This window comes from Alexandromys fortis, unplaced genomic scaffold (assembly GCF_014885135.2).
Source record: "Alexandromys fortis isolate MF-2015 unplaced genomic scaffold, M_Fortis_MF-2015_v1.1 scaffold_60, whole genome shotgun sequence".
Lineage (NCBI taxonomy): Eukaryota > Metazoa > Chordata > Mammalia > Rodentia > Cricetidae > Alexandromys > Alexandromys fortis.
Window position 1 is genome coordinate 2,256,220 of NW_026067946.1, and position 26,006 is coordinate 2,282,225.

General features: G+C 43.6%; 1 protein-coding gene across 1 annotated transcript in view; it reads left to right on the forward strand.

The window, feature by feature from the left end:
* Window positions 1-2,223, forward strand: part of Cep120 (centrosomal protein 120) — a 56,417-nt gene extending 54,194 nt beyond the window's left edge. Inside the window, exon 21 of the mRNA XM_050149271.1 lies at window positions 517-2,223. Coding sequence (XP_050005228.1) covers window positions 517-754 — 238 coding nt within the window. The 3' untranslated portion in view covers window positions 755-2,223. The remainder of the gene's footprint in view (window positions 1-516) is intronic.
* The last annotated feature ends 23,783 nt before the right edge of the window (window positions 2,224-26,006 follow it).

A 26,006-nucleotide genomic window follows, 5' to 3' on the forward strand; every position in this document is an offset into this window, starting at 1 on the left:
CTTAATTGGGAACAAAATATTCATTTTTATTTTCTGGATAAAATTGAAGATCATTATTATTTTCTTCTTTATGCAGATATATAACTTCTATGGTTTTCATGGTGTCTGTGTTTGCGTTTTGTTTGTTTTAAGTGTCAGGAGCTGAACCAAGGGACTTAAATGACAGACAAGTGCTGTCCCATTGACAGTGAGCTATGTCCCAACCCCTTGCTTTTATGTTTGAACCCATCTTGCTGTGCAGTCCAGGCTGACTGGAATTTGTGGTCTCCCTGGCAGATGCAGGGCTTTGGGCATGTTGCACTATGCCTTACGGTTTCCCTGCATTCTCTAAGTGCAGACACAACTGTGTTTTTATAAATGTATCACTTCTGACCAGTCAAGTGGTAATTATTAGTTTTTGTTCTTCCTGAAAACTCTAGTAAAACCTGTGAACTACCTTGCTTTTAAATAGTGCTATTAGGAAGACTAAAATAGTTTTTTTGTCTGCTAGAGTGGCGTTTGTTCTTGACTCCTCAGGTTAAGGCAGCAAGAGCAGAAGCAGTACCAGGATTGCAGAGAGATTGCAGGTGGTAAGCTGGGCAGCCCGCGGGGCTCCGCGCCAGAAGACGGCCTGGATGACTATCTGACTCGGCTGATAGAAGAAAGGGACACTCTGATGAGAACCGGTGTGTATAACCACGAAGACCGGATAATCAGTGAACTGGACCGGCAGATCAGAGAGGTTTTGGCAAAAAGCATTGACAGTAATTCATAACATTTGGGAAATCTTTGCAGGTACTCTAGGTCTGAATTTTAATTTTTTGTGAAATCCTCAAAAGCAAGGAAAATGACTATTTTGGAATGTTCTTTTTAATTTTTATAAGCTGAATTTTATATGTTACTGTATATAGTATTTATTTGACTTTACTTACGCTACCTCTCCTATGCTGACTTCATTTGTAATTGTATTTTACATGCTCACTTAAAATGACTTTTCAGTGTTCTTCAGTTTAAAATCTGTCGTCTGGCTATACAAACAGCTTTTCACAACTTGTTCTGGGAGAACTGACTGCAGTAATTTCCAGCTATATAATTTTTCATACTGAGCCAAAAGAGTATGTGTTGCACTTTAAAAATGCTGTGCCCTGCTCCCTTCAATTGTAGATATCTTCAAGTTGAAGCCAATTATAAATGTAGCCGTTTAAAATCATTTTACATGACCAGTCTTTTCCCCTTATTTGCAGTCTCAGGCAGAGAAGCTGTATGGCATATTGGGTGACAAATTAGTCATTTGTGTAAATGCAGTTCATGCAGATTAAATTTAAGAACAATTGAATACCAGATTTCATCGTACTCTAAGAATATAGTAATAGCTGATCCGACCTTCGCTTACGGGCTCCTGCTCACGACTGTGAGGTTGTCGTTAGCAAAGGTATAGGTTGCCTTTGTTCCTCACTGCGCTGTCGCAGCTTCAGAAATAGAATGTGGGGACAGACACCTAAAGGCATTAGCTGAAAAGACAAGTCATTTTTCAAAGGCACCTGAGAGTAAGTTTATACAGAGCCGTGTCCTGTAAGCCTCCAGAGTCCCTTTGTATCGTCTTCTCCAGAGCCACCTCCAGCCTCGTGGCGGCACTTAACCACTATCTCCACCTGACACTGAGCAGGGCAATCAGCAAACTCCCAGTTCAGGTCAGATCTTAAAATATATAAAGTTCAAAAATTCTGATTCCCAAATATAACAGATTTAAGCGTATACTTTAGGAAGGATGTACTAATTACCAGTAACTTCAACAAAAGCAAAGTAGGTTACATGGTAATGTTCTTTAAGTATATTTCTCGTTTGTGCAATTGAAACCCCTATAGGCATCATATGCTTCTTTTCTTTAACGGAGTCTTAGTCTTCTGAAAGCAGCCCAGGAGTAAATAACAGAAGGTAACTGGAAGCGAGGGTGAAGAGACAGATAATCATAGCATGGATTTCAAATATGAATTATGGTTACATAGTCCTGATTTTTCCTGACACATGGATGGAGCAAAAGTATTTTTGTTTTGGAAGATCCTGGCCCAATGCTGGCTCCTCCACCAGGATCTTAAGAAGCCTGGAGCTTTCCAAACACTAGAGGGTGCCTTAGAGTAAACAGAAAGGACTTGGCTAAAGTAAGTGTGTGTGCTTTGCCTTCTAGAAAGCCATCTCTGAGCCACTGTAATCTGACAAATAAAATCCTAACTGTGTGATCCTTGAGTTCTGTGGTCTCTGTTTCTAGATTGAGTGGGTACGGTGCTGGCTTCTTCCTGCATTTCTGTTTTCCCAGGTACTTCCGCTGCACATTTGAAATGTCTTCACGTGAGGAGAGACCGAGAGGTACACATCCCATTCCTGCAGCAGTGGCTGTGACATTGTCAGCAGGCTTCCCACTTCACTCGGGTCATTTGGTTAAGTAGTTGTCAGTGCATGGGCATGACTGCAGCAGCCGAGGAGTAGGAGTATTGTCTTTGCAAAGTCTGTAGCTGTGTACAGATGATACTGAGAGAGTGCGTCGTGTTTGCTTGGTGGAGCTAGCCCTGTGCCTGTATGCACTTTGAGAACTCCTTTACAGGGCTATTCCAGTGAAGCAGATACGGGTGTGTAGGGGCAGTCTGAGCATGTTCTGGGGCTCTGTACAAATGGAGGAGGTGACAGTCATCTGACCAAACGATTTTCTCTACTGACTGGTCAGAGGAGTTCACAGGTTGTTCTGGTATTACTGTGTGTGTGAAGACTGACCTGGTCATTACAGCGTATGGGAAGGACTCCCTCTCTCTAATAGCTGTATGTGGACTTTTAAATTGTGATCTCACCACTGTTGCATCTGGCTTACCTCCCATGATTTTTTAAAGCTTTTGAAATATAATAGTGTATGTTTGCATGATGTATGGGGAGTGGTATACTGCGATGCTGGAGCATTGTGGGGACAACTGCATAGAGTCTTTCCTTTCCCGTGCCTTACATGGCTCCTGGAGGTTGAACTCAGCTTGCCAGGCTTACACAGAAAGCACCCTTGTCCCCTGAGCCATCTTGCCAGTTCCCTCCAACATGATATTTACTTGATAAAGTTCATTTTCCACATAAAATAATATCAAGGTGTATAATTTCATGGCTTTGTATGTTTACAAGGTTATGCTAAAGATACTAGCAAGCCTAAAGTGTAAATTTGCTAATAGTAGTTCCTGTAGTATAAAACATCAGATGTTAACTACTAGACACACCGAGAAGGCTGACATATGAGTAGGCTCAACTGCTCTTTTATCCATCATCTGAATATCGACCATAACTACTACAAAGAAGATAGCGTAGTTGAGCATCCTGCTGCTGGAACTAGGCTACAGATAGGAAACGTGTGCAGCCACTGCCATCGACCAGAACTGCAAACTTGCCATGTTGTAGCCTGTGGGTTGTGTGAAGGACAGTCAGTCAGAACGTAAGTCCTGTGAGGGCAGTCTTACTTTCTGCCCCCACTAAACTAGTTCTTGCCATTTGTTGGTTCTCAGAGAGACAGGACACTTACCCACTGCCCATGGGAGATTGGTTCCAGGAGCCACACTAGTACCAGAATCTGTGAAGACTCAAGTTCCATGTATGAAGTGGTATAGTGTTCACATACAGTTGTCACATGGCCTTCCATGTATGTAACTCCCTTATAGAAGATATGTCCCCTAATACAACTAAGCTTTGTGTAATTGTTATGCTGTATCATGAAATGAACAATGAAAGAAGCATCCACACATGTTCAGTCCAGATGCAGCTTCTCTGTGGTTTTGATCCACAGTCCTTAGATACAGAAGTGGACTGCATTGCCAAGTCCATATGGGGGTGAATAAAGAGACAGTCATGCATGTTTTGCCTGTTAAGGTTCAGGTTCTCCTGAATTTGTGGCATGAATAACTGCCCTTGTTGAGTTCAGGGGATTCTGTTTACCAGATTGGTAAAAATCAAAGTTTTAAAGTCATAGACACAGAAAACAGAAGAGGGCTTTCCAGAGGGCTGGGGGTTGCTGCTAACGAGGGCAGAGTTGCTGCTCTTGGTACGGAAATAGGCGTACGACTCAGTATTCCTTAGCAGCAGGACAGCACAGTAAAATGCTGGGAATGCCAAGCTCATGGTGTATGTTTTACAGCAGCTGAAAATACCCGCCGAGTTTTGCCTGCCTTCATATATCCTGCTTCCAGGCCAAGTGATCTCTGCCCGGGTGTCACCTGTCCAGCCAGCCCTTCACACACTTACAGTACCTCTGTGAACAAAAACCTAAAACTGAGCATTATATTCTTCCTGCTATATAACATTAAAGACCTGTTGTCCTTCAGAGAAACGAGGAAACAAGAAAAACAAAGCAAAAAAAAAAAAAAAAAAAAAAAAACCTGCTGCTTTTTAAGTATACCAGGCAGTCCAGACCTTAAATATTAATTTGAGAGAGAATTTTCTTATATATTACCAGTAGTCAGCCTTAGATGTGGTACTTTAGATGTCTGTCTTAGATGTAGACCTCTTGTCTACATCTTGTTGGTTGCTGGTCTTAACTGTCAGAATGATTTGGGTGGGAATGACAAAATCTGCAATTACTTTTCCTTAGGATTTAAAAGCTTACACTGATGTCTGTCCCTTGGTGACCATAGCCTTGGAGCCTGCACTTTACAGTGTATATTTTGTCTGCCACCCTCTCCACAACAGTTGTGTCTAATTGGTGGACCATCTGCATCCACGACTAGGGAGACAGAGATGGAACTCATCCATCTTAAGGTAAGTGAGAAAGAGATTTGCTTAAGGACTTCATTTTTACTGAACTCCAAAGAACAAGCAAGCTTGACACGCTTTACACAGTGGTTCTCAACCTGTGGGTCAAGATCCCTTTGGGGGGGGGGGTCACACATCAGATATATATACCCTGCATATTAGATGTTTGCATCATGACTTATAACAGCAGTAAACTTACAATTTTGAAGTAGCAACTAAATAATTTTATGGTCCAGGGGTCACCACAATGCGAAGGTCCCAGCATTAAGAAGGCTGAGAACCACTGCTCTTACATAACCTTTGGCAGGGAGGTGGAACCCACCACGGTCAGGAATGTAGCAGTGGGAAGGCCACCCTAAACTTAACACCTCTTTCTATTTGCTTCTCTGGGGGTTGTCTTGGTGTTTTCACTGGAAATGTTTGTACAGATGTAGGCCCTTCAGATACAATGTTGCCGAAATGGGGACTTAGAAGTGTAGCTTTCAAACTGCAAGGGCTGGAGATCGGTTTAGAGAGATTAATGTATAGATAAATAATTTATGGACTCATTCCTAAATGTGCAATAGTCCCTGGAGGCTTTTAAAGATGTGGTCATTATATTCTCAAGATTGTAAGAATGTTGTTTAACCTGTCATTCATAATAGGGACCTAAAATGAGACCCATTTGTCATTTCTTCCTGGAAGCATTTCACCCACAAATTCAAATAACTTATAAAAATCGGGCAGCATGGCTCTCTCCTGAGGAACTTGTTGACTGGTGAGAAGTAGATTAAAAGTTGGCTAGAACAAAGAAAATATTGCGGCAGAATCATGCATTGCTGTGACGATGCCAGTGTTGTAGGAGGGTTGGCACAGTAGACAGGCTGTGCAGTCCACTCTCCGACGCTTCAGCCCTTTCTCACCCTAGCAGACCACGCCAGACTGAAGGCATTTCCAGGGCTATCTAATGAGATGACAAGGGTTTGCTCGGTAAAATTCCCATCTAGTTTCTCGAAAGAAATTCTGACTCTCTAACACCCTCTTGCTCATAGCTGCCTTGGTGGGGGGATTGAGCGACCCTTTTGTAGGGGTTGCCTGAGACCATCAGAAAACACGTATCTATGATTAATAACAGCAAAATTACAGCTATGAAGTAGCAACGGCAATAATTTCATGGTTGGGGGTCACCACTGCATAAGGAACTGTATTAACGGGTCACAGCATTAGGAAGGTTGGGGACCACTCCTCTAACAAGATTATTCTTACACAACTTGAGTTGAGGTTGCACAAGATACAGCGTCCTGGATGTGGCACGTCAGAGCAAGACCTTGAGGCATTAGTATTCAGCACATAGCTGGCCTCTCCCAGTTTAGATTGGAGGAGATAGTTGAGTGGACTGCTTGCTCTATTCATCTGATTGTTGCTTTGAGGAAGGACATTTCAATTCCTAATTTAGATTCCTTGTTGGCAGATGAGATTAATGGACCTTTCTTGGCTTCTGGCAGAAGTTTGTTTAGGTAACTAACTGAAATGTATAAAATTTGCACAAAGAAAGTAAAAGTGTCAAATAAGAAATAGGTGTGTAGAATAGTTTTTAAAAGCATTTTAACCCATGGGCTTTTCGCTTTTAGTCAGTAAAAGTTGCATTGTCTGCCACAATCAGATCTAATATCTGCTGGGATTAAAGCGTGTATAGCAATAGGAAATGACATTCTGTACAGGAATAGGAAAAAAATCATACAGTCCAGATGGAACCATAAAAGACCCCCCCCTCCATAACCAGAGTGATCTTGAGTAAAACGAACAAAGCTTGAAGGCATCAAAATACCCGATTCCCAACTAGACCACAAATTTATGGTAAACAAAACAACCTGGCATAAGAACCAACATGTAGACAAAGAATAGAGAACCCACAAATAAATATTTAAACAGGTACTATGATGCTTCAACTTGATTGGCAAGTTGATGGAATTTAGGATCACCATGGAAACAAATCCCATGTCTGCAAGGGAGTTTTCAGGCTGGGTTAACGGAAGTGAGAAGACCCACCCTCCAAAATTGTGGGAACACCACTGATAGGCTTGGAGTCTCAGCTGAATAAGAGAGGCAAGCTGACAGCACTCCCTTGTGTCTCTGCTCCCTGACACTCCTTACACTCCTGCACACACGCACACACGATCTGGACTGCATTCTTGTCTCCCTTAACTTTTCCACCACTCCGGCAAAACACTGTGACCCAAGCAACTTAGGAAGGATTTCATCTGGGGGCTCACAGTTCTAGAGAATTAGATTCCGTGATCATCATGTGGGGAGCATGGCAGAAATAGGCAGGCGTGGTGCCGGGCCTAAATCTGATGCAGAAAAGTGAGAACAGCATAGGCTTTTGAAACCTTGGAGCCCACTCCCAGCCATACGCCTATAAAACCGCGCTTCCTGTTCTTTCCTAAATAGTGTTCCACCAACTGGGGGCTGTCAGTTTCCAAAGAAATCTGGTCAAATCTCAGTACCTGTGGCTTCTCCCAGAACTTTTCACAATGTCTCCTACCCTAAACCTCACCAGCCCACAGGTTGTGTTTCTCTTACCCCCAGCTTCTGATCCCAATATAACCCAGCCATTTTGGCTAGGGCTCTCTTGGTTCCTCTTTTGGCCTCTTGGTCCACAGCTCCTCTCTCGATCTGCCTGCTTATGCTCCTCCCCCCCCCCCCCCCCCCCCCCCCCCCCCCCCCCCCCCCCCCCCCCCCCCCCCCCCCCCCCCCCCCCCCCCCCCCCCCCACACCCCCCCCCTCCCCCCCCCCCCCCCCCCCCCCCCCACCTCCTCTAAGAAAGTGTACTATAGCGTCTGCTCCAGAAGATCCCCCCCCCCCCCCCCCCCCCGCCACCCTGGTCAGTCTGGACTCTTGCAGATGCCTCTAGCTGTTCTCTCTCTCATATCTACAGTAAAACCAGTCTCTTCAACCTTACCTAGGGCAGTCATGTCCTCATGGTCATTCAGGGACCAAGTGGTCAAACATGAGCCTTTGGGGGTCTTTCTCACCCAAACCACCACAACCCTCAAACTGAGACCCGTAGTAAAACCCTCCCTGATGAATGGCTTCCGTCAGCTGTTTCCTCACAGCGGTGAGACAAGCAATGAATACAAGGAGCAAAACACGCATTAGATCAAAACAGTCTCTGCAGTAAACGGCATCAGGGCGCAGGAAGCTAAAAAGGAGAGTGCCAGGCAAAAGCCAGCTCAAAAAAGCGTAAGGCAGGGAAAAGCTTTGTGAATAGCATTCCGACAGCACAGGCAGCAAACGAGGGACCACACCAAACGGAGACGCTTCCCCACGGCAAATACTGTCTATAGAAATTGTTTGATAGGACTTACGGGTTTATACTCTGCTTCCCGTTGCAAGGAAATTGAAGCAGTTTGTGAAATTATGCTTAATTCAGAAGGAAATTAAGCTTTTGAAGGAAGAAGAGAAAGTACACCTGACAAACACTAAATTTAAGGGAAACACTCGTGAGCAAGATTAATGGCCTAACTTGTACGTCACGTGACAGAAGTCCAGCCTGACGTTGTTGGAATGTCACATAAAGCTAGAGAATAGGGCAATGGCAGGGAGTTGGCATAGCATGTGTGAGGACCTGGGTTCCATTCACAGAACAGCAAAAAGACCAAACAAATCAAATACCTATGGCAAGGAGAAAAGACTAGCTGAGTGGCCTGAGATTACTGAAACAGCAATAACTGCTATAATTGGATATAGGGATTCTATACACAGACACAGATAGCAAACCTTCAAACTATGCCTAAGTATTCAGAAAACTTGAGCCTATATTAGACCAGGGAAAGTGTTAAAATACTCAAAACAAAAACAGCACACACTTTGACAAACAATAAGAATTCCAAGAGGCAAAAGATGCTTCAACATAGAGATTACCTCACTGAGGCAAGTGGTCTGGCTTACCTGGTAAAGGTGCTTGCCACTAAGCATGGCAATCTGAGTTCAATCCCACATGGGGGAAGAAGAGAACTCAGCTTCCGTGCTGTCCTGTGACATCCACAGGTGTTCCATGGCACAGTTATGCACATGAGTACATGTGGACATAAGTAATTAATTAATGCAATTATAATAATTTTTCAAATATCAAAAGTGCCTAAAGGATCTCATCACATGCAAAGAGAAAAATAGATGCCAAAACAAATTATAAATCTCCACAAAATAAAATAATTTTCAAATGGCATTTGCCAAACTTCGTTACCGTGTCATTGGCAAGGCGGTGAACAGGGAAGTCCAAAATGCTTAAATTCTCATGAAAACATCAAGTAAACAGATAACTGACATGATTTTGTGGTTGCTCTGGCAACCAGTCAAGAGTCTGAAGCAGCCAAGGGAACAGTCAGGAAAATTGCAACCCAAAATGTTCAGAAACGTGACAGTTTGCCTATGTGTACTTCACCCCACCCCCAATACAGAGTGGTCTGGGCAGGAAGGGACAACTCAATTTCTTTTGCCTCGGGATGGAAGGAAAAGAGTAGGGTTTGTATGAGGAACTCAGAAGGACTGATGTCTGTGTGACTGGGCTCAGATCTGGTCACATTGGCGGCTACTGGAGTCACTGCGAGAGATGGAATTAGGGGCATAAGTATGGGAAGAAATGTGTCTTATGGGACCCACTCTGCAGACCAGTACAGTATTAGTATGAAAGTTCTGGGGAAAGAAGAAACAGGCAGAAGCAGAGAGTGTATATGAACAATGGTTAAATACTTACAAGCATGAAAAAAATGTGAACATACAAATTCAAGAAGCTAAATGCCATCTGTGATATTAATTTTGGTTGTCAACTTGTTGGGCTTCAATATCCCCATAAAAACAGCCTTCTGGGAGCATCTGTGAGGGCCCTGCAGGCTGGGTTAACTGGGATGGGAAGACACACCCTAATATGAGCTGCACAGACATGTACACATACAGAAAAAATATATTGCTTTAAAAATGGATGATTTCAACTTTAACATAATCCCAGTGTAACAGTGAAGGAAGTATCTCTGGGATTTACATAAAATAAAATAAGAAAGTAACCAAAACACATGAGCACCCAGAAATTCCCAAGGGAAGAAAAGGTGGAAGCACCCAGAAATTCCCAAGGGAAGAAAAGGTGGAAGCAAACTTAGGACATGAAGAGTAGATGACGGCACGGCTGCAGTGAGACGTTCAGTGTCTGTCGTTCTGCTTTAAATAAACTCTCCCATTAAAGACGTAGATAGGTTGGAGGTACTGAGGATGTAGCTCATTGGCAAAATAGCTTATTACTACTAGGTCCTGGGATTTGTCTCCGATAAAACACACACACACAAAATAAAACAACACACACAAAAAATCAAGAACAAATTTATAAACGTGCGCCAAACACGAGGGGCACACTAAATACATGAGGAATCCAAGGGAGGAGTGAAAGGCAGCCATAATGAGAGCAGACGCAGGACCCCCACTTTTGATAATAAATGGGTGAATAAGGAGGGGGATCAATAAGGAAATAACGGATCTGAAAGGCATTGTAGACAACTAGACCTAACATATATCAAAAATGTTCCATTTAGGACTGGAAAGATGGCGACACAAATAAAAATGCCTGATACGAGCCTGGCAACCTGTGTTTGATCCTGTACTCACGTGGTGGAAGGAGAAAAGCGACCTGCGCAACTGCAGTGCTGAACACACACACGTGCACGCACGCACGCGCACACACACACACACACACACACACACACACGTGCACGCACCCACACACTAAATAGATGGTTTTCTTTCACCCTTTCTGAGCCAACACAAGCAGGTGACAGTCATAATGCTTCAAGGGCACATGAAGCATTGTGTAGGATAGAATACATACTAGGCCACAAAATACATCTGATTTTTATATTTGCGCTTTTCCTTGTGTGAATGCCCTTGTGCATGTGTGCATTGCGACCATGTGAGTGCAGCGCCCTCTGAGTCCAGAAGAGTGTGTTGCATCCCCTGGAACTGGGGTTACTGGCCACTGTGAGTTCCTCAGCGTGGATCCTGGGACCTGAGAGCAGTATCTTAAATCTGAGCAGTCTCTCTAGCCTTTTCCATTTCTTTTCTAAATAAATTTAAAAGATTTTTTTTCTTTTGTTTTCTTTGCTGTGTGGTGGTCTGGATGAGAATGGCACCCATTTATGTTTGAATGTTTGAAAGCTTGATCCCCAGTTGGTGGAACTGTTAGGGAGAGGTTGAGAGGGGTGTCACTGGAGTGTGGGGGACTTTGAGGTCTCAAAAACCCACATCATTCCCTCACAGCTCTCTCTTTCTGCTCAGGCTTTTTGGATCAGATACAAGCTCTCAGCTCCACGGTTATAGATTGAGATGCTCCATATTGTTTAGAGGCTAATGCTGTCAGAAGAGATCTACAAATTTAATGCCATATCTGTCAAAACCTATTTTTGCTTTCTGGGAAGAGACGTGTAAAATTCATGTGGAATTTCAAAGGCCCCTACTTCAGTCCACATACTGCCATAACAAAAATACCAGAAGCTGGGTAACTCATAGGGAACAGAAACGTGTCTCTCATAGATCTAGAGCATAGGAAGTTCAGAGTCGAGGAGGAACTAGTAGATCTGCTGGCCAATGAAGGCAGCTTCCTCCTGGCTCTCAAGCCAGTGCCTGGCTGATGGTTCTCCAGAGCGCACACATGCTGTGCCTTCAGGTGATAGAGTGGGGAAGGGCTGCCTTCAGGCTGAGTCCTTTTATAAGGAGCTCTTCCCAGAGTCAAGACTCTGCTTTCTTGTTTAGTTGCCTCCCAAAGACCACGCTTCTCAGCACCATCATGGTGAAGACCAAGTCCCAACCTCAACCATCAAGAGACAATGAAGAATGAAAATAATCCTCAAGAGGGAACTGGCTGGAGTTTTCATAGTCCTGATTTCCAAAGGTACCACGAAGAAGCAGTGATCAAAACATTGGCACTTACAAATTGAATATGTGCAGCATATGAAATAGAGTCTGGAATGTATTTGATCCAGAAATAAAGCCTCGTACATGGGGCTCAGCACAGTATATGGAGTAGATCTGGAAACCAGAAATACATGACCAGGTGTCTTCGTGAGGGAAAGGAGTCTTTTTGGTACACAATGCAGGGAAAGGTGAACAACTCCAAGCCTAAGAATGAAACTGGACTCTCACCTTCAATATACTCAAAAATTAACTACACTGCACCAAAGACCAAGTAAAACACCTAAAATTAGAAAGCTCCTAGAAGATGATACACGGGAAATCTTTACAACACTGGGTTTGGCAATAATTTCTTGAATATGACATAAAAACAAAGGCAATGAGGAAAATAATAGTTTCTAAATTAGACTCCCACACAGAGAAACTCCTTTGTATGGGATGTGATTCAGGTAAAATACAGGGTGAGAAAATGTTTGCAAGTCATATATCAGAATACATACAAATTCACACAACTTAGCAACAATAATATAACTACCCAATTTTAGAGTGGGCAAGAGGCTTACAGAAATCTCTCTCTGCAGTAGTTATATGAACGGCTGAAAACACAGGACGTTTAACATCACAGGTTATAGAGGAAATGCAAATCAAATCTGTAGTGAACTGGCTACCCCTATTAAGATGACAGAAGCAGAGGTCTCTGTCCTTCCTCTCTTTACTGGCACACAATTCCTGCAACCTGAGGGGTCTTCAGAATGCTGTCATGCTATGCTGATGAGGGGTCAGGGGCACCGTATAGCTTCAAGTGAAAAACTGTGTCTGAAGGACTCTAAAAGTTGAGGCCTAGAAAAGCTCTCATGTGAGCCCAGACCAGTATTTACTAGACTGGTTTGAAACAGGAAATTGAAGGCTTACTGCTGTGGGAGCTTTGGCCAATAGCCTTTAAGATACCAGCCCACTTGGTATATTTTATATATATACACACTATAAATGCAGCTGTAAAGCTTGCACTTGTTCTCTTGCTTCCTGCTCTGGCTTCTGTCTGCTTGACTCGGTTCCTGCTCCCTGTTCGTGCAGAGGATTGTGATCTAGGACTGTGATCTGTGAGTCGCCCCTAAATAAATAACCCTTTATTATGCATAATTCTGAACTAATGTGGGATTATTTTGTAACTTCCATCATCAGCTTACTTTCTCTTAATTCACGTGTCCTTTTGTGTGACACCAAGAATATCCTTTTCCAACACCCAAGGCTTCCTGAATCTGAATTAACACTTAAGCAGCTACCCAGAGTACTGGACCAGAGGCCATGTCATGACCCACATGACCCACTGCTGGTTACAGCTTTTTTCCTCCCCTCACAGTTGGAAATCTTAAAGTGAAGGCATTTAAGGAGATTATGCAGATATGAGGTACTGTGAGGATACTTAGATCTTTATCTCATTACCCTGAGCATCCTGGAAGGCTTTAGACATATGGCAGCCTACTGAGAAGTGCAGGAGAGATGTGGTGAGTGGTGGTAGGGTTAGGACAGAGAGTAGCCTGAAGGGGACCCAGTGGGCCTAGTGAGACCATGGAGTCAGCTTCCTGGAACCCACCAAGTCCGTGAATGACAGGGGTTGAGGAAGCCAAGTTAGGGGTGGGTATTGCACATCGGAGACAGAGTAAGACTCCATGGGTTCCTTACTCCTCATCCCTTCTGGGAACCTACAGTTTTGGATCCATTCTATTTTGACTAAAGGCCAGAGAGTTCAAACCTATTCTTGCTCACCAAGGACAAACAACAGGATGTTTGACCAAAGGTGTGGCTACTGGATGCTTTGCTCCTCAAAGGCCAGACAGCAGGATGTTTGACTTAGGGCATGGTTACTAGGTGTTTTAATATGTAACGAGGTAGTTAATCTTGCTTGCTCCTTGTATCATGGTAAGGACGTCTTTCGCCCTCCCCTTTTGATAGGAGTACATAAGGATTGTGAGTAATAAACTTGGGGCTTGTTATAGCGGTCACTGGGTGCCCTCCCGACACTATCGTCTGTCTCTTGTCTGTTTCTTTCCTCAGTCCTCACTCCCCTTCTCAGGAACATATGGACAAGTCAGCCAGCTATGACCGCCCCTCATCAAACCCCACAACAATCCAAGGAAAAGTTGCCTGGGATCTGCGACAGACAACACATCAAGGAGCGGCCACATCAAAGAAATCACAACAGCCTCCTCGACACACACAAAGACACAGCCCCAGGGCAGGAGAACATATTATTTTTCACACCCATGTCCCACTTAAATAGGGACTCTGCAATCTTCAAAGGAAAAAGAGTATGTTTTGACTCTAGAAAACACTTCTAGAGATCTTCTGAGCAGGTGAAAGCAACAGTCAGCGTGAACCATGTCTTCTTTGTCTCTTCTCACTTTAAAGGCTACAGTGGCCGAAGACAGACTGCCATCGTCTGCACCGAGCGAAACGATGAAGACAGATTCTGTGGAGTGTCGACACAAAAGTGGCCCAGAAGTTCTCACGTGCTGCCGCTGGGAGAGAGTGGACATTGGAGAACACTTTCTAGGAGTGCTTAGCGGTTTGCAGCAAAGGAAAAGATTTATTATCCTACGGCTCTTCGGCTTCACCTTCTCATTACAATTGGATGCAGATGTTCATGGGAAGATGTGCCAGAGTTCCTGGGAGCCTGATTCACAACTGCGGGAAGTGAGAAATGACAACCCGCTGCCTGCAGGAGGGCGGACAGGTTGTGACTGCTCGGAGATGAACTAGGGATCTGTGGAAGGACATCCTCACTCAACAGCAATGAGAGCCAACTACTGATAAGTGAAACACGGGTGGATTTCAACAACACGGCAGCCTGTGAGATAGGCCAAATATGCACACAGAACACACAATACCTCTCTTTACATGAAATACAAGGACAGGCAAAGGCAATCCGTGACAGAAACGAGAACAGTGTTTACATTTTGGGAAAGCAGACCACAAATAATACCTGGAGAAGGACGAGGGGGACTTCCTAGAAGTGACCTCAATGTTCTGCTTTGATTCCAGCGCTGATCACAATGGCCTGCCTATGTACAAACAAATTGAGCTGTCATCCTAATATGTGTGGATCTTACTGTGTGTGAATCATAGTCTTTTTTTGAGGTCTCAGAATCTTTATCTTGCTTTCATTAAGATTTATTTATGTATATATTTTATGTGTCTGAGTGCTCTGTCTGCATCAGAAGAGGGCATCAGATCCCATTACAGATGGTTGTGAGCCACCATGTGGCTGATGGGAATTAAACTCAGGACCTCTGGAAGAGTAGCCAGTGTTCTTAACCACTGAGCCATCTCTACAGCCCTGTAAATTATATTCTAAAGGATCATAAAGTATAGCAGCTAAGTTTTAAACTAGATAGAATTGAAAAATTTCAAGAATTGGAAGTGTCTAGTCAGTTCTGACACCTGTCCAGGTTGTAGAGAATATAAGAAAGATTTCACAGAACACAATATGAGAAGTAATGGGGAAAAAACAAACAAACAGGAAAATGGACCCAGAGAATGTATTTACCAAAGAGGGAGGCTGCTCAACATCTTGGATGGAAGAATAGAAGAACGGTCCTCATCAGAAGAGGAGGGCCCTGTCTCCCATGTTGATGTGGGGTTACGTATGGAGCAGAGAGTGAGGGAGGTCATGCCTGACTCACTACCCGAGAGCTGAAGTGACCATGGTGAGTGGTGGGGTAATGTTATATTCAGATGAGTTTTATGCTCCAGAAGAATAAAATGAATTGATGCTTATATCTGAGACTGCTTCATAAACCAATTGCAATCTCATGGAACGCAGTATCCATACAACAGTGATGCAGGTTGCTGTTTCTTAACATGTCACACAGACATGCGAATATCCAGGAAAATAGACAGAAAGGAAAAGGATAAGGATGTAAGGTTAAAGAATGCCACCAAAGAGTCTTCAACTTTCTCTTTAGTGCTTATAAGTCAAAACAAAACTAAAAGTCTAATGTTAACTTTTGCAGATCTGGGTGGTATAGAGATTGCTTATCAATAACCATTATTTAAAGGCCACATCTGGATAGTAATAGGTCTAGATATCATTATAAAATAACTTCCAATGTTTTCTGGGGAACACCATAGTTTCCTGGCTTGTCTGTATGGGTATTTTCAAACAGATTGAAGGTGTGTTTCACATACAGACAGCGTCTAAAAAACACTCACAAATTGATATTTCCTGCAGGATGGGAAAGAACCTTAACCACACTGTATAGCTGCACTTTATATTTTCCTTCGATGTTATTTGTAGATAAATAATGAAATTATGTAGTTTGAATGTCATAATCTTTTAGGTATTTTTTCAGATTCTAAAATGCAGTCATAAAACCACACATTTTAGAAAGGATTTCATCCTGGAATCTAAAGGCATAATTCTGAGATCACACATACTTTGAGTTGTGATATTTCACTGAGGTTATCAAATGGAAAGAACCATGTAAATTATGTAAATGACTTTGTTCTTTTAATCGCATTTATGTCTGCACTACTGGTCAATAATACAACCAAATATACACGTGGATTGTGTTGCTGCTCGCTGAAATCTTTGATGTTGACCATGGAATCAGAAAATGTTGAAAAACATATGAGGCTTAAAGAATGCTTTTTTAAAAGATTTGTTTATTTACTTTATGTGGATGAGTGCTCTAACTATGTAAACCACTAATGCCCTCTGAAATACCCAGTTATTCAATACCTGGGCCTTTGTTGATTACCTCTTATTAAGATTTGTGCCAGGCAATCGGCTAGATATAGTGAGAGGAGTAAGAAAACAAATCTTACCCTAAAGGAGACTGTAACCTAAACAGAAGTGTGTGCAATTAGCTGCTCCCCAGTACGCTGTGGAAGCAGTGCTGTGTGGAACCAGAAACTGGGATGGGGTGCTCAGGGAAGAGAAGCACCCACAGAAAACTCAGGAGTGCCAGCAACGGGGCAGTTTAAGAGTGACAGCCTGCCTTCTCCTCCAGGAGAGTCCCCGACTGTACTAAATAAAATTTTTGTACTTTTCTAAACTGAATGAAGGTATGTTAAAGATTTATTTATTTTTATTTATGTGTATATGGGTATATTTGTGTAAATTTATGTGTACCACGTGTGTAGGTACCTGAGGTGGCCGGGACAGAGTATCAGATCCTCTGGAACTGATGTGAGCACTGGGAGCCTAAGTTGGGTCTTCTGCAAGATCAGTGCTCACTCATGACCACCGAACCATCTCTCCCACCCCATAACTGCCGAACCATCTCTCCCACCCCATAACTGCCGAACCATCTCTCCCACCCCATAACTGCCGAACCATCTCTCCAATCCCATAACAACTGAACCATCTCTCCAACCCCATAACCGCCGAACCATCTCTCCCACCCCATAACTGCCGAACCATCTCTCCCACCCCATAACTGCCGAACCATCTCTCCCACCCCATAACTGCCGAACCATCTCTCCCACCCCATAACCGCTGAACCATCTCTCCCACCCCATAACCGCCGAACCATCTCTCCAACCCCATAACCGCCGAACAATCTCTCCCACCCCATAACCGCCGAACAATCTCTCCAACCCCATAACCGCCGAACCATCTCTCCAAGCCCATAACCGCCGAACAATCTCTCCCACCCCATAACCGCCGAACAATCTCTCCAACCCCATAACCACCGAACCATCTCTCCAAGCCCATAACAACCAAACCATCTCTCCAACCTCATAACAACCAAACCATCTCTCCAACCCCATAACAACCAAACTATCTCTCCAAGCCCATAACCACCAAGCCCATCTCCCCAACCCCAAGTAAAGCCAGTTTTTATATAAATGTGTGCAGTTCCACAAATGAAGGCAATCCCAGTGATGTGTTGAGGAATCATATCTGCAACGATACATTGACATAAAACAGAAATAATCTTATGCTTGCACTCAAGACAAATCATAAAACGTTACAGCTGTGTGGCTCGTTCGCTCGAATCTGGATTAGTTTTTAGGCCATGGAAAGCATTTCTTGTCTATGTACAGTAAAACACCAGGCAGCTGAAGTCATTACAGAATAGTCTGGGATGTAGTATGTGACTGACTGAAAAGGTCAGAGGTGACCGGACCACAGCAGTAGCAATGACAAGGACCTTGGGGGTGCAGGATGTCAGTTCCCAGAGGGAAATCTCTAAATGTTTACTGCTCAGGGAAGAGTGGATGGTGGGGTTTGAAGCCCTGTGACCTAACCACTTAGCAGCCTTGCTTTCTCGCCTCTCCAGTGGCAGTGACTCAGACTAGGCCTTCTCTCAAGCGGTACGCTGTGAACACCAACTGTGTTAGGCACAGTCATTGCCAAAAGCATAAGCCATTACCAGATACTCAGGAATCATTACTTGTCAGCTATAGTTTAATCCAGCTGAATGTTTTAACCGATGCCCACGAAGAAGTTGGAGACAGCATGATATCTTTGACGAGGAGTTTTCCTCCTAATCTTATTTTCACTTTTATATTGACTGAATTTTGCCGAGAAAAAAGTTGGGGAATCCCTTCTTCACAAAATGTCTTCCTACTTTCCAAGCCTCTGTTTTCTCATCTTTAGAGGGCGAATGTGAATAAAAACCTTCGCGCTCTGGCCATGGAAGCAGGTGTGCCAACTGCAGATCTTTGCTTCTTCCTCCTCTTCTCCACATCCAATCCCCCAGTCTCACGCCCAGTACTGTACAGAACACCTGCTGTGGCCTCCACTTCGTCTCTGCCCCACCTCCAATGGAGCACGTGTATCTTTTCCACCAACCTTCCTTCCCACTCACTGTTATCCCGGCCCCCAACTCCAACAGGCATTCCCTAAGACCTGGCAAGCCCAGCCTGCCAGAGAAGCAGGCAGGTCAGTAAAGCCAAGGTTCAGATCTTTGGTCTCCCTCCTCCTCTTCATATCCAGTCCCCAGTCTCTAAATCGGTAGCAGACTCCCTGTTGAGGCCACTCCTCACTCTCTGCCCCATTCCCAGGAGAGTAAGTGTATCCTGATGAACATTCTACTTTCCTCCATTATGTGGGCCCCTCCCCGCTCCTAGACCATCCTCATTCATAAATGTCAGCTCCCAATATCTAAAAGCACATTTTACCCAGAACCCCCAGTGGCCACACCTCACAGGACCCCATAAGAATTCTTTAGGAAGCAACACATAGCTACCACACTCCCCTAAGAACCAAAGAGGGCAACAGAAACCAAGGGACAACAACAACAACCCCAAAATAGACAAGACCAGATAGCAACACCTAGAATTACAATCTTCCCAAATCCTGATGCCTAGACACACACGTAAACACAATCAGTCATAGCCAGGACATCATATCTACGCCAGAGCCCAGCAACTGTACCACAGCAGGCCCTGAAGTTTTCAGCATAGCTGAAGCACAAGGAAAAGATCTTAAAACAGCTTGTATGAATATTATAGTGGAAATGAATAAATCCCTTAAATAAATCAATGAAAACACAAACAGAGGTAGAAAATGAAGAAAGCAGTTCAAGACATGAACATGGAATCAGTAAAAGAAAACCCGAGCTGAGGGAAATCTGGAAATGAAAAATTTAGGAACATAAACATGAACCTCAGAGCCAAGCCTCACCCACAGAATACAAGAGATGGAAGAGAGAATTTCGGGTATTAAAGATACAATAGAAAAAAAAGGGTACTTTAGTCAAATGAAACGTTAAATTTTCCCTAACCTAAAGAGATGCCTATCACAGTACAAGAAACATATAGAACAGCAAATTTTCATAGACTATCGCCAGGAATTTGATGAGAATTTATCATTGACTGGATGACTGTGGGTGGTAGATACAAGAACATTTTTAGAAAGAAATCCACCCAGTTGCAAAATGTGACCTTTTTTTAGATTGTGCAATTAATTATAGATAGTAATTATTTTCTTTAAGTCGACTTAGAGTTTTTCTGCACCATGAAAAGCGTAAGTACATATTCACGTGTGTGTGTGTGTGTGTGTGTGTGTGTGTGTATGTATGTATGTCTGTTTGTATTTAAAGATATTTTACCAGGTCTTCAGGTAAATCTATATCCTCAGGATCATTCTAGATACCCCCATTTTCAAACACTTGGTGAGGAAATGTTTTGACACACTTTCCTATCAACCTGTGTTGGGGTTTAATATCCCTGGGAGTAAAATCCTTCTCTCTGTGTTTCTACTGTTGTCCTTGGCAAGTTAATTGGCACCTGTGAGTCTCCTCCAAGGAGAGAAAGGTAGGTGCTTCTCACCGCGGAGCCATGAGGACAAGAAAGAGGAGAGGAAACAGGCAAGCTCTGCCGTGCTTCTCTCTGCTCTGCAGCCTGAGGTGAGGGTTGAGGCAAGAGCCCCGACCTCAAGGCAGTTTTAATTCCATCCTGAGCCCGGAGCCCGGAGCCCGGAGCCCGGAGCCCGGAGCCCGGAGCCCAGGATATAGTGTTGGCTCTCTGGTTCCTCAAGTTCCACAAGGAACTGCTCATTGGTAGCTCCCTCCAATGGCCCACTGCTGGGGTGGAAAACTGTATTATCTATTTGTGTATTAACACTGTTTCCATTGTTTAAAACAACAACAACAACAACAACAACTGCTTTCCATTATCCCGCAGTAGGTTATCCTCCGCAGACGTTATCTGTAGTTTTATTTATTGGAGGCTCTCTTTTGGTTTCATTTTAGTTTATAGCTGACTTTTCCTTAACCCGGCCACAAAAACTGCTTAGGAGGGTCTAGAACTTTGATTCTCAACCTGTGGTTTGCCACCCCTTCGGGGTCTCATGTCAGATAGCCCCACATGTCAGTTACATTTTCATTCGTAACAGTAGCTGAATTACAGATATGAGGGAGCAGGGACATAATTTTATGGTTGGGCATCACCACAGCCCGAGGAACTCTATTATAGGGTCCCAGCGTTGGGAGGGTGAAGAGCCAGTGTTCTAGAACAACTTTCAGACTGGCTTAGGGCCTGGGAAATGGCACAGCAGGTAAAGGTGCTTCCTGGCCAAACCTGGAGTTGTGAGTTCAAGCCCCAGGACCCACAGAGTGAAAATAAAAGACTCTGTAATGGGTGCACACACGTACGGACACACGCTCACGCACACGTACGAAGAGAGAGAGAGTAAAAACATTGTGTAAAAGAATTCTTAATGAAAAGACTGGCCTAGGTGAGCTGCATAAACAAATCTGGAGTAGAATGAGTCACGCTGAAGCCAGAGCCAAGTGTAAATGACATTCTGCTCTCACACGCCTTTGGTCAAGACAACCACGACATGGGGGAAGTGGCTGCTTTCGGGCTTCTACAGATCCTGCCTTCTTCCGCAGGATAAACACAATGGAGGCTAAACTGGTCCTTTCTCTCACAGAATGTTTTTGATAAGCAAACTTTGATGGTTTTCTTCAAAAGAACCCAAATTCCTTCGCCCTTTCCTTAGGAGCCCTTTTCTAACCATAACATCGCTCGCAGAAACGAGCAACGCCTTCTCGTTCTCCGCACGAGAGCTGTGGGGCCCCCGTCTGACACCGGGTTTTTTTTTTTTTTTTTGCTGATGTTTGAACTCTGTCAGCTCTCGGGGTAATTTGGCCTTGGCTCAGATTCTGAACTGTATTTCCATTTTTGCATCCAGATAAAACATGCTTCCTTAGGCACCCGTGGTACTGGAATTCCGGGCAGACTTGTCTGCACGTTCAAGACACTTGTGCCCCACCTTTGCTCTGCATCGGCTGCTGCATCCTTGTGGTTTGATGCTATGGCTGTGAGGAATTGGAGTCAGGACACCTGGCATCAAGTTCCCACCACTTTGCCCATCCTCTGAGGTTCTGGTTATACCCGGTTTAAATCTTCCAGCCTGCACTACGCGGTTGTGAGCTATTGACTGTGTGTGAATGAGCAAAAGCTTTCCACATTGGGCTAAGAAATACACTCACTTCTGGGTCCGTTTTCTTGTTTTGTGTCATGTCCCTCATGCATCCCTGTCCCAGTGAGTTGCTCACCTACTTTCAGATACCACCCTCAAAGTTCCCAATAGTGAAACTCTGACCTCCGCTCTGACCTTTTCACTAAGGGGTGTCCCTTCCAAACAAGGTTAAGAGCACCATGTAGCTCTCCTCCTCAGATCTTGGAAGAGCTGAAATCGTCTGTGCATTCTTTATTCCTGTACTTGGATGTTTCAGGTAGCAAGACTGGGGAGCTGAAGGTCTTCCTTGGCTAGTTAGGGAGTTCGAGGCCAGCCTGAGTGAGCTAGCTTGCTTTCTGCTGCTGTGATTAAAAACCCTGACCAAAATGAACCTGGGAAGAAGGGTTTATCTGACTTACAGATTACAATCTATCCTTGAGGGAACCCAAGGCAGGTACCCAAAGTGAGGGGGATCCTGCAAGTGGTCACAGCAGGCAGGGAAGTGAGCCATAAAGAGGTAAGAATTAAAAACTTGGTTTAGATTGACTTCGTCAACCTGGATCAAACTTCAGGGAGTCTGATGCTAGGCAGTTTATTTCCAGCATTTTTAAACACAGTATAATTTGGGGAAAAAAAGTCTCCTGGTTCCCTGATTCCCTGATGCACAAAAAGGCATAATTACATCAAAATTCAATTCAGGGTACATGTCATTTCTTCTAAGAAGATGGGCTCTGGAGATAGGCTGTCTGTACTAGCTTAAAAACCTAAGGAAGGAGCTGATCAGATCCCTATAATCCAGATAGCATAGCAGTCATTTGGGCTATTAACTACGTCTGGTCCCGGTTGTGGGGGTCTGGGGGAATCCCTGGCTAAACAGATAATATAAGGGTCATATAGACTATAGGGTATCTCCAGTTCTGGTTGTAGGAGCTTGGGGAGGCCCTAGTTATAAGGGTCATTTAGACCATTAGTCACCTCTAGACTGGTAGTAGAAGTTTAGTATGTCCTGGCCCAACGACTAACACACTTCACTAGCCTGTTACTCACCTTCAATTCCCAGCCCTCTACAAGGAAGAACAAATTTTTACATCCATTTCTCTGAGAGGGCAGTCCTGTGTGCTTAACATTCCAGGTTTCCCTGGAGATCTGTGAGCTCAAAGACCTTTGTGCTGTGCTCCCAGCATCAAGGCAGGGACCTGGCGACAGGAACTGAAGCAGAGGCCATGGAGGAGTGTTGTCCACTGATTTGCTCCCAGGTTCATGTTCAGCTCCCTTCCTCATACCTCTTAGGACCACCTGCCCAGGGGTGTCACCTCCGCAGTAAGGGCTGGGCCCTTCCACACTAATCATTAATCAAGAAAATTCTTCCACAGACTTGCCTACAGGCTGATCTGCTGGAGGCATTTTCTCAATTGAAGTTCCCTCTTTCCAGATGAGCATAATTTGGATCAAGTGGACAAAAAAAATAAATAAATAAATAATAAAAAAAAATCCAATCAGCATACTGGGCCACATGAAATCCTGTCTCAAAAACAAAACAAACAAAAATAAAAATATCATAAATAAATGCATAGCTGATTGCTGAAAGTCAGTGTGGCCCAGGAGTCTGCTATCAGTTGATACCAGCTCTTGACTTTTTGGGCACCGGAAGGTTTTTGTTAGTACCCCAGCTTGAATATAAAGGTAAGTATAATGCCTATTCCCGTGACTGTTATGACATTTACATGTGTCAGAACATACAAGTCATTCATGCTGTGTTGGGTACATGGTCCTCTCTTGGTGAAGACAGCTTGGCCTGACACTGTGAGATTCAGGTACTGGGGCTATTTGCCTGTATCTGTGTCCTCTACCAACACTGAAGCTCCAGAAGCGCCTTGCTTTGCTTCTCAAGTACAAGAAATACCTAGCTTAGCTGAGAGATGGCTCAGAGGTTAAGAGCACTGACTGTTCTTCCAGAGGTCCTGAGTTCAATTCCCAGCAACCACATGGTGGCTCACAACCATCTATAATGAGATCTGGTACCCTCTTCTGGCCTGCAGGAATACATGCAGACAAATGCTGTATACATAATTAATAAATAAATCTTTAAAAAAAAAAAAAAAAAAGAAACACCTAGCTTAGAAGAGGCGTTCAACACAGGCTCACTGATTATAATATATAATGTATTCAAACTGCAAGTTTCATTTTACCTCATTTCCCACACTAGATTGCATCAAGCAAGTGACAAACATAGAAGGCACCAAAAAAATACAGCTCAATGGCAGTGTACTCGCCTAAAATGAACAAGACCCAGGGTTCGATTCCCAGCACAGGGCTGGGAAACAGAGGGCTTAAAGAACTTGGAAAAAATCTCTCCCAAGTTTCAGTTAAGACATTGATAACTATCCGTACACACTATAAACATCCTTCAGTGAACACTGGCTTGCTATTTGTTGCTGTGAAATAATTATCAACCATGTATTAAGATAAAAATGACTCTGCTGGGCATTTTGAATAATACAATGAATGGATTCAAGATGCTTATAGAAAGTCATGAATGCAATGTCGGCCTGGTGCCCCTGAGAAGCACAGAAGAGAGGATGAGTTCTGCTTACTTGTTTCAGAGGGCTGAAAATTTCTAGTCAGGGCTCCGGCAAATAGAAAAACCCAAAATTGCTTCTTCTTCCACCATGCCCATCATTTTGGTATGAGAGAAAAATGTCTCTTAATTTACTTTTCTTCTGCTTCTGTCCTATATTTCTGTTTTCTCCCTTAGCAATTCTTAAAACTTTGTTTCTAGAGACACAACTTGAACCATTTTCATAATATCAATTTTAGTCTTAAAAAACTAGCTATCTTGATTGTAAATGTAAAAAAAAATACCTCTTAAGTCAGCAAAATGTTTTATTTCAGTTAGTTCATATAAAACACATCCTTTCCAAAAAGAACTCAATATGTCTAAGAAGAATCACAGTAACCAACGTGTGGGCTGTACCTAAATGTCCTTCAACAGATGGTCAGGGGAGAAAATGTCATGTGAATGTGTGTGTGTGTGTGCGCGCGTGCGTGCGAGCGAGCGAGAGAGAGAGAGAGAGAGAGAGAGAGAGAGAGAGAGAGAGAGAACATGTTGTTCAGCCCTACGACTCTGACAAGCTAAGTGAACCCAGAGGGCAATAAGCTGAGTGAAATGAGCCAGACACCGAAGGGAAAACACTGTGTTATCTTGCTTATATGTGGAATCTAAAAACTTTAATCTCACATAACTACAGAGTGGAAGTTGTCAGAGGTTGGGGTGAAGGGAGAAATGCATTGAAGGGTAAATATGTCTTTACACAGAAGGAAAAAGCGCTGGAGTTAATAGTATACAGCTGTTTAGAAACAAAGAACAAACTCGGTGTCACACAAAGAAAAACTAGTTCAGCAAGGCAACATTTTGTTAATAAATAAACAAACAAATAAATAAAAGGAGATGATGCCCAAACCAAACCCAGCTGTCACGGGTACCAGAGCCAAGATAGCACCTGTCTTGTATCCTTGACATAGGTAGTGATTTTGACTCATCCTATTGGTGGAATTGTGACTTCACAGAAGGTTCAGTAAATGAGTCCTTGATGTGCTAACTATAAAGAAGAGGAGGAGGAAAAAGAGAAAGAGGAAGAGAAAGAGGGGGAAGGGGAGGAGGAAGAAGAAAAAGATGAAGTTAAAGAAGAAAATGAAGATGAAGAAGATGAAAAAGACAACGAAGAAGACAAAGAAGACAAAGAAAAATGAAGACAAAGATGAAGACAAATAAGAAGACAAAGAAGACTGCATAATCAATAACACAGACCTATAATACTTAAAATTGTAAAAATTTTCATTTAAAATTTAAAATTGTAAAAATACTCAAAATGTCACAGTGCGCACCTTAAACACAGGGTTTTTGTTTGCCAACAATACCTGAAGCTAGAATAGATGCGATTACTTTCAGTTGAAATTAACCATATCTGCTTCAGCAAAGTGAGAGAAGTTGGCAGTATGAGTACAACCCGCTTCATCTGGCTGGGGAAGTCTCCTGGGTGAGGAACGCCTTCTGTGGGGGCTGTGTTTGTTCTGAGACAGGGTATCTGCTTTATGATTCTCTTGCCTCAGCCTGACAGTGGGGTTACAGGTATGCACCCCCACACCGGCGAATCTACCTTGAGAGTGCTAATTCGATGCTGGTTGGGGCAATAAGTCACTTTCTCAGTCAAGCCAGTGACCTTTGAGAGTGAAGTGTAGCTATATGTGGCAATCACTGAGCCACTCAGGCTGCCTTAGAAGGAGGGCTTCCTTCCTAGAGAGACCCATCCCAAGACAAATAGTTAGATTCTCATCCTTGCTTATGTAGAGAGAGTGGGCATATGCTCCAAGGGGCTGGGAAGAAGTCTATTGAGGGGATTTGGGG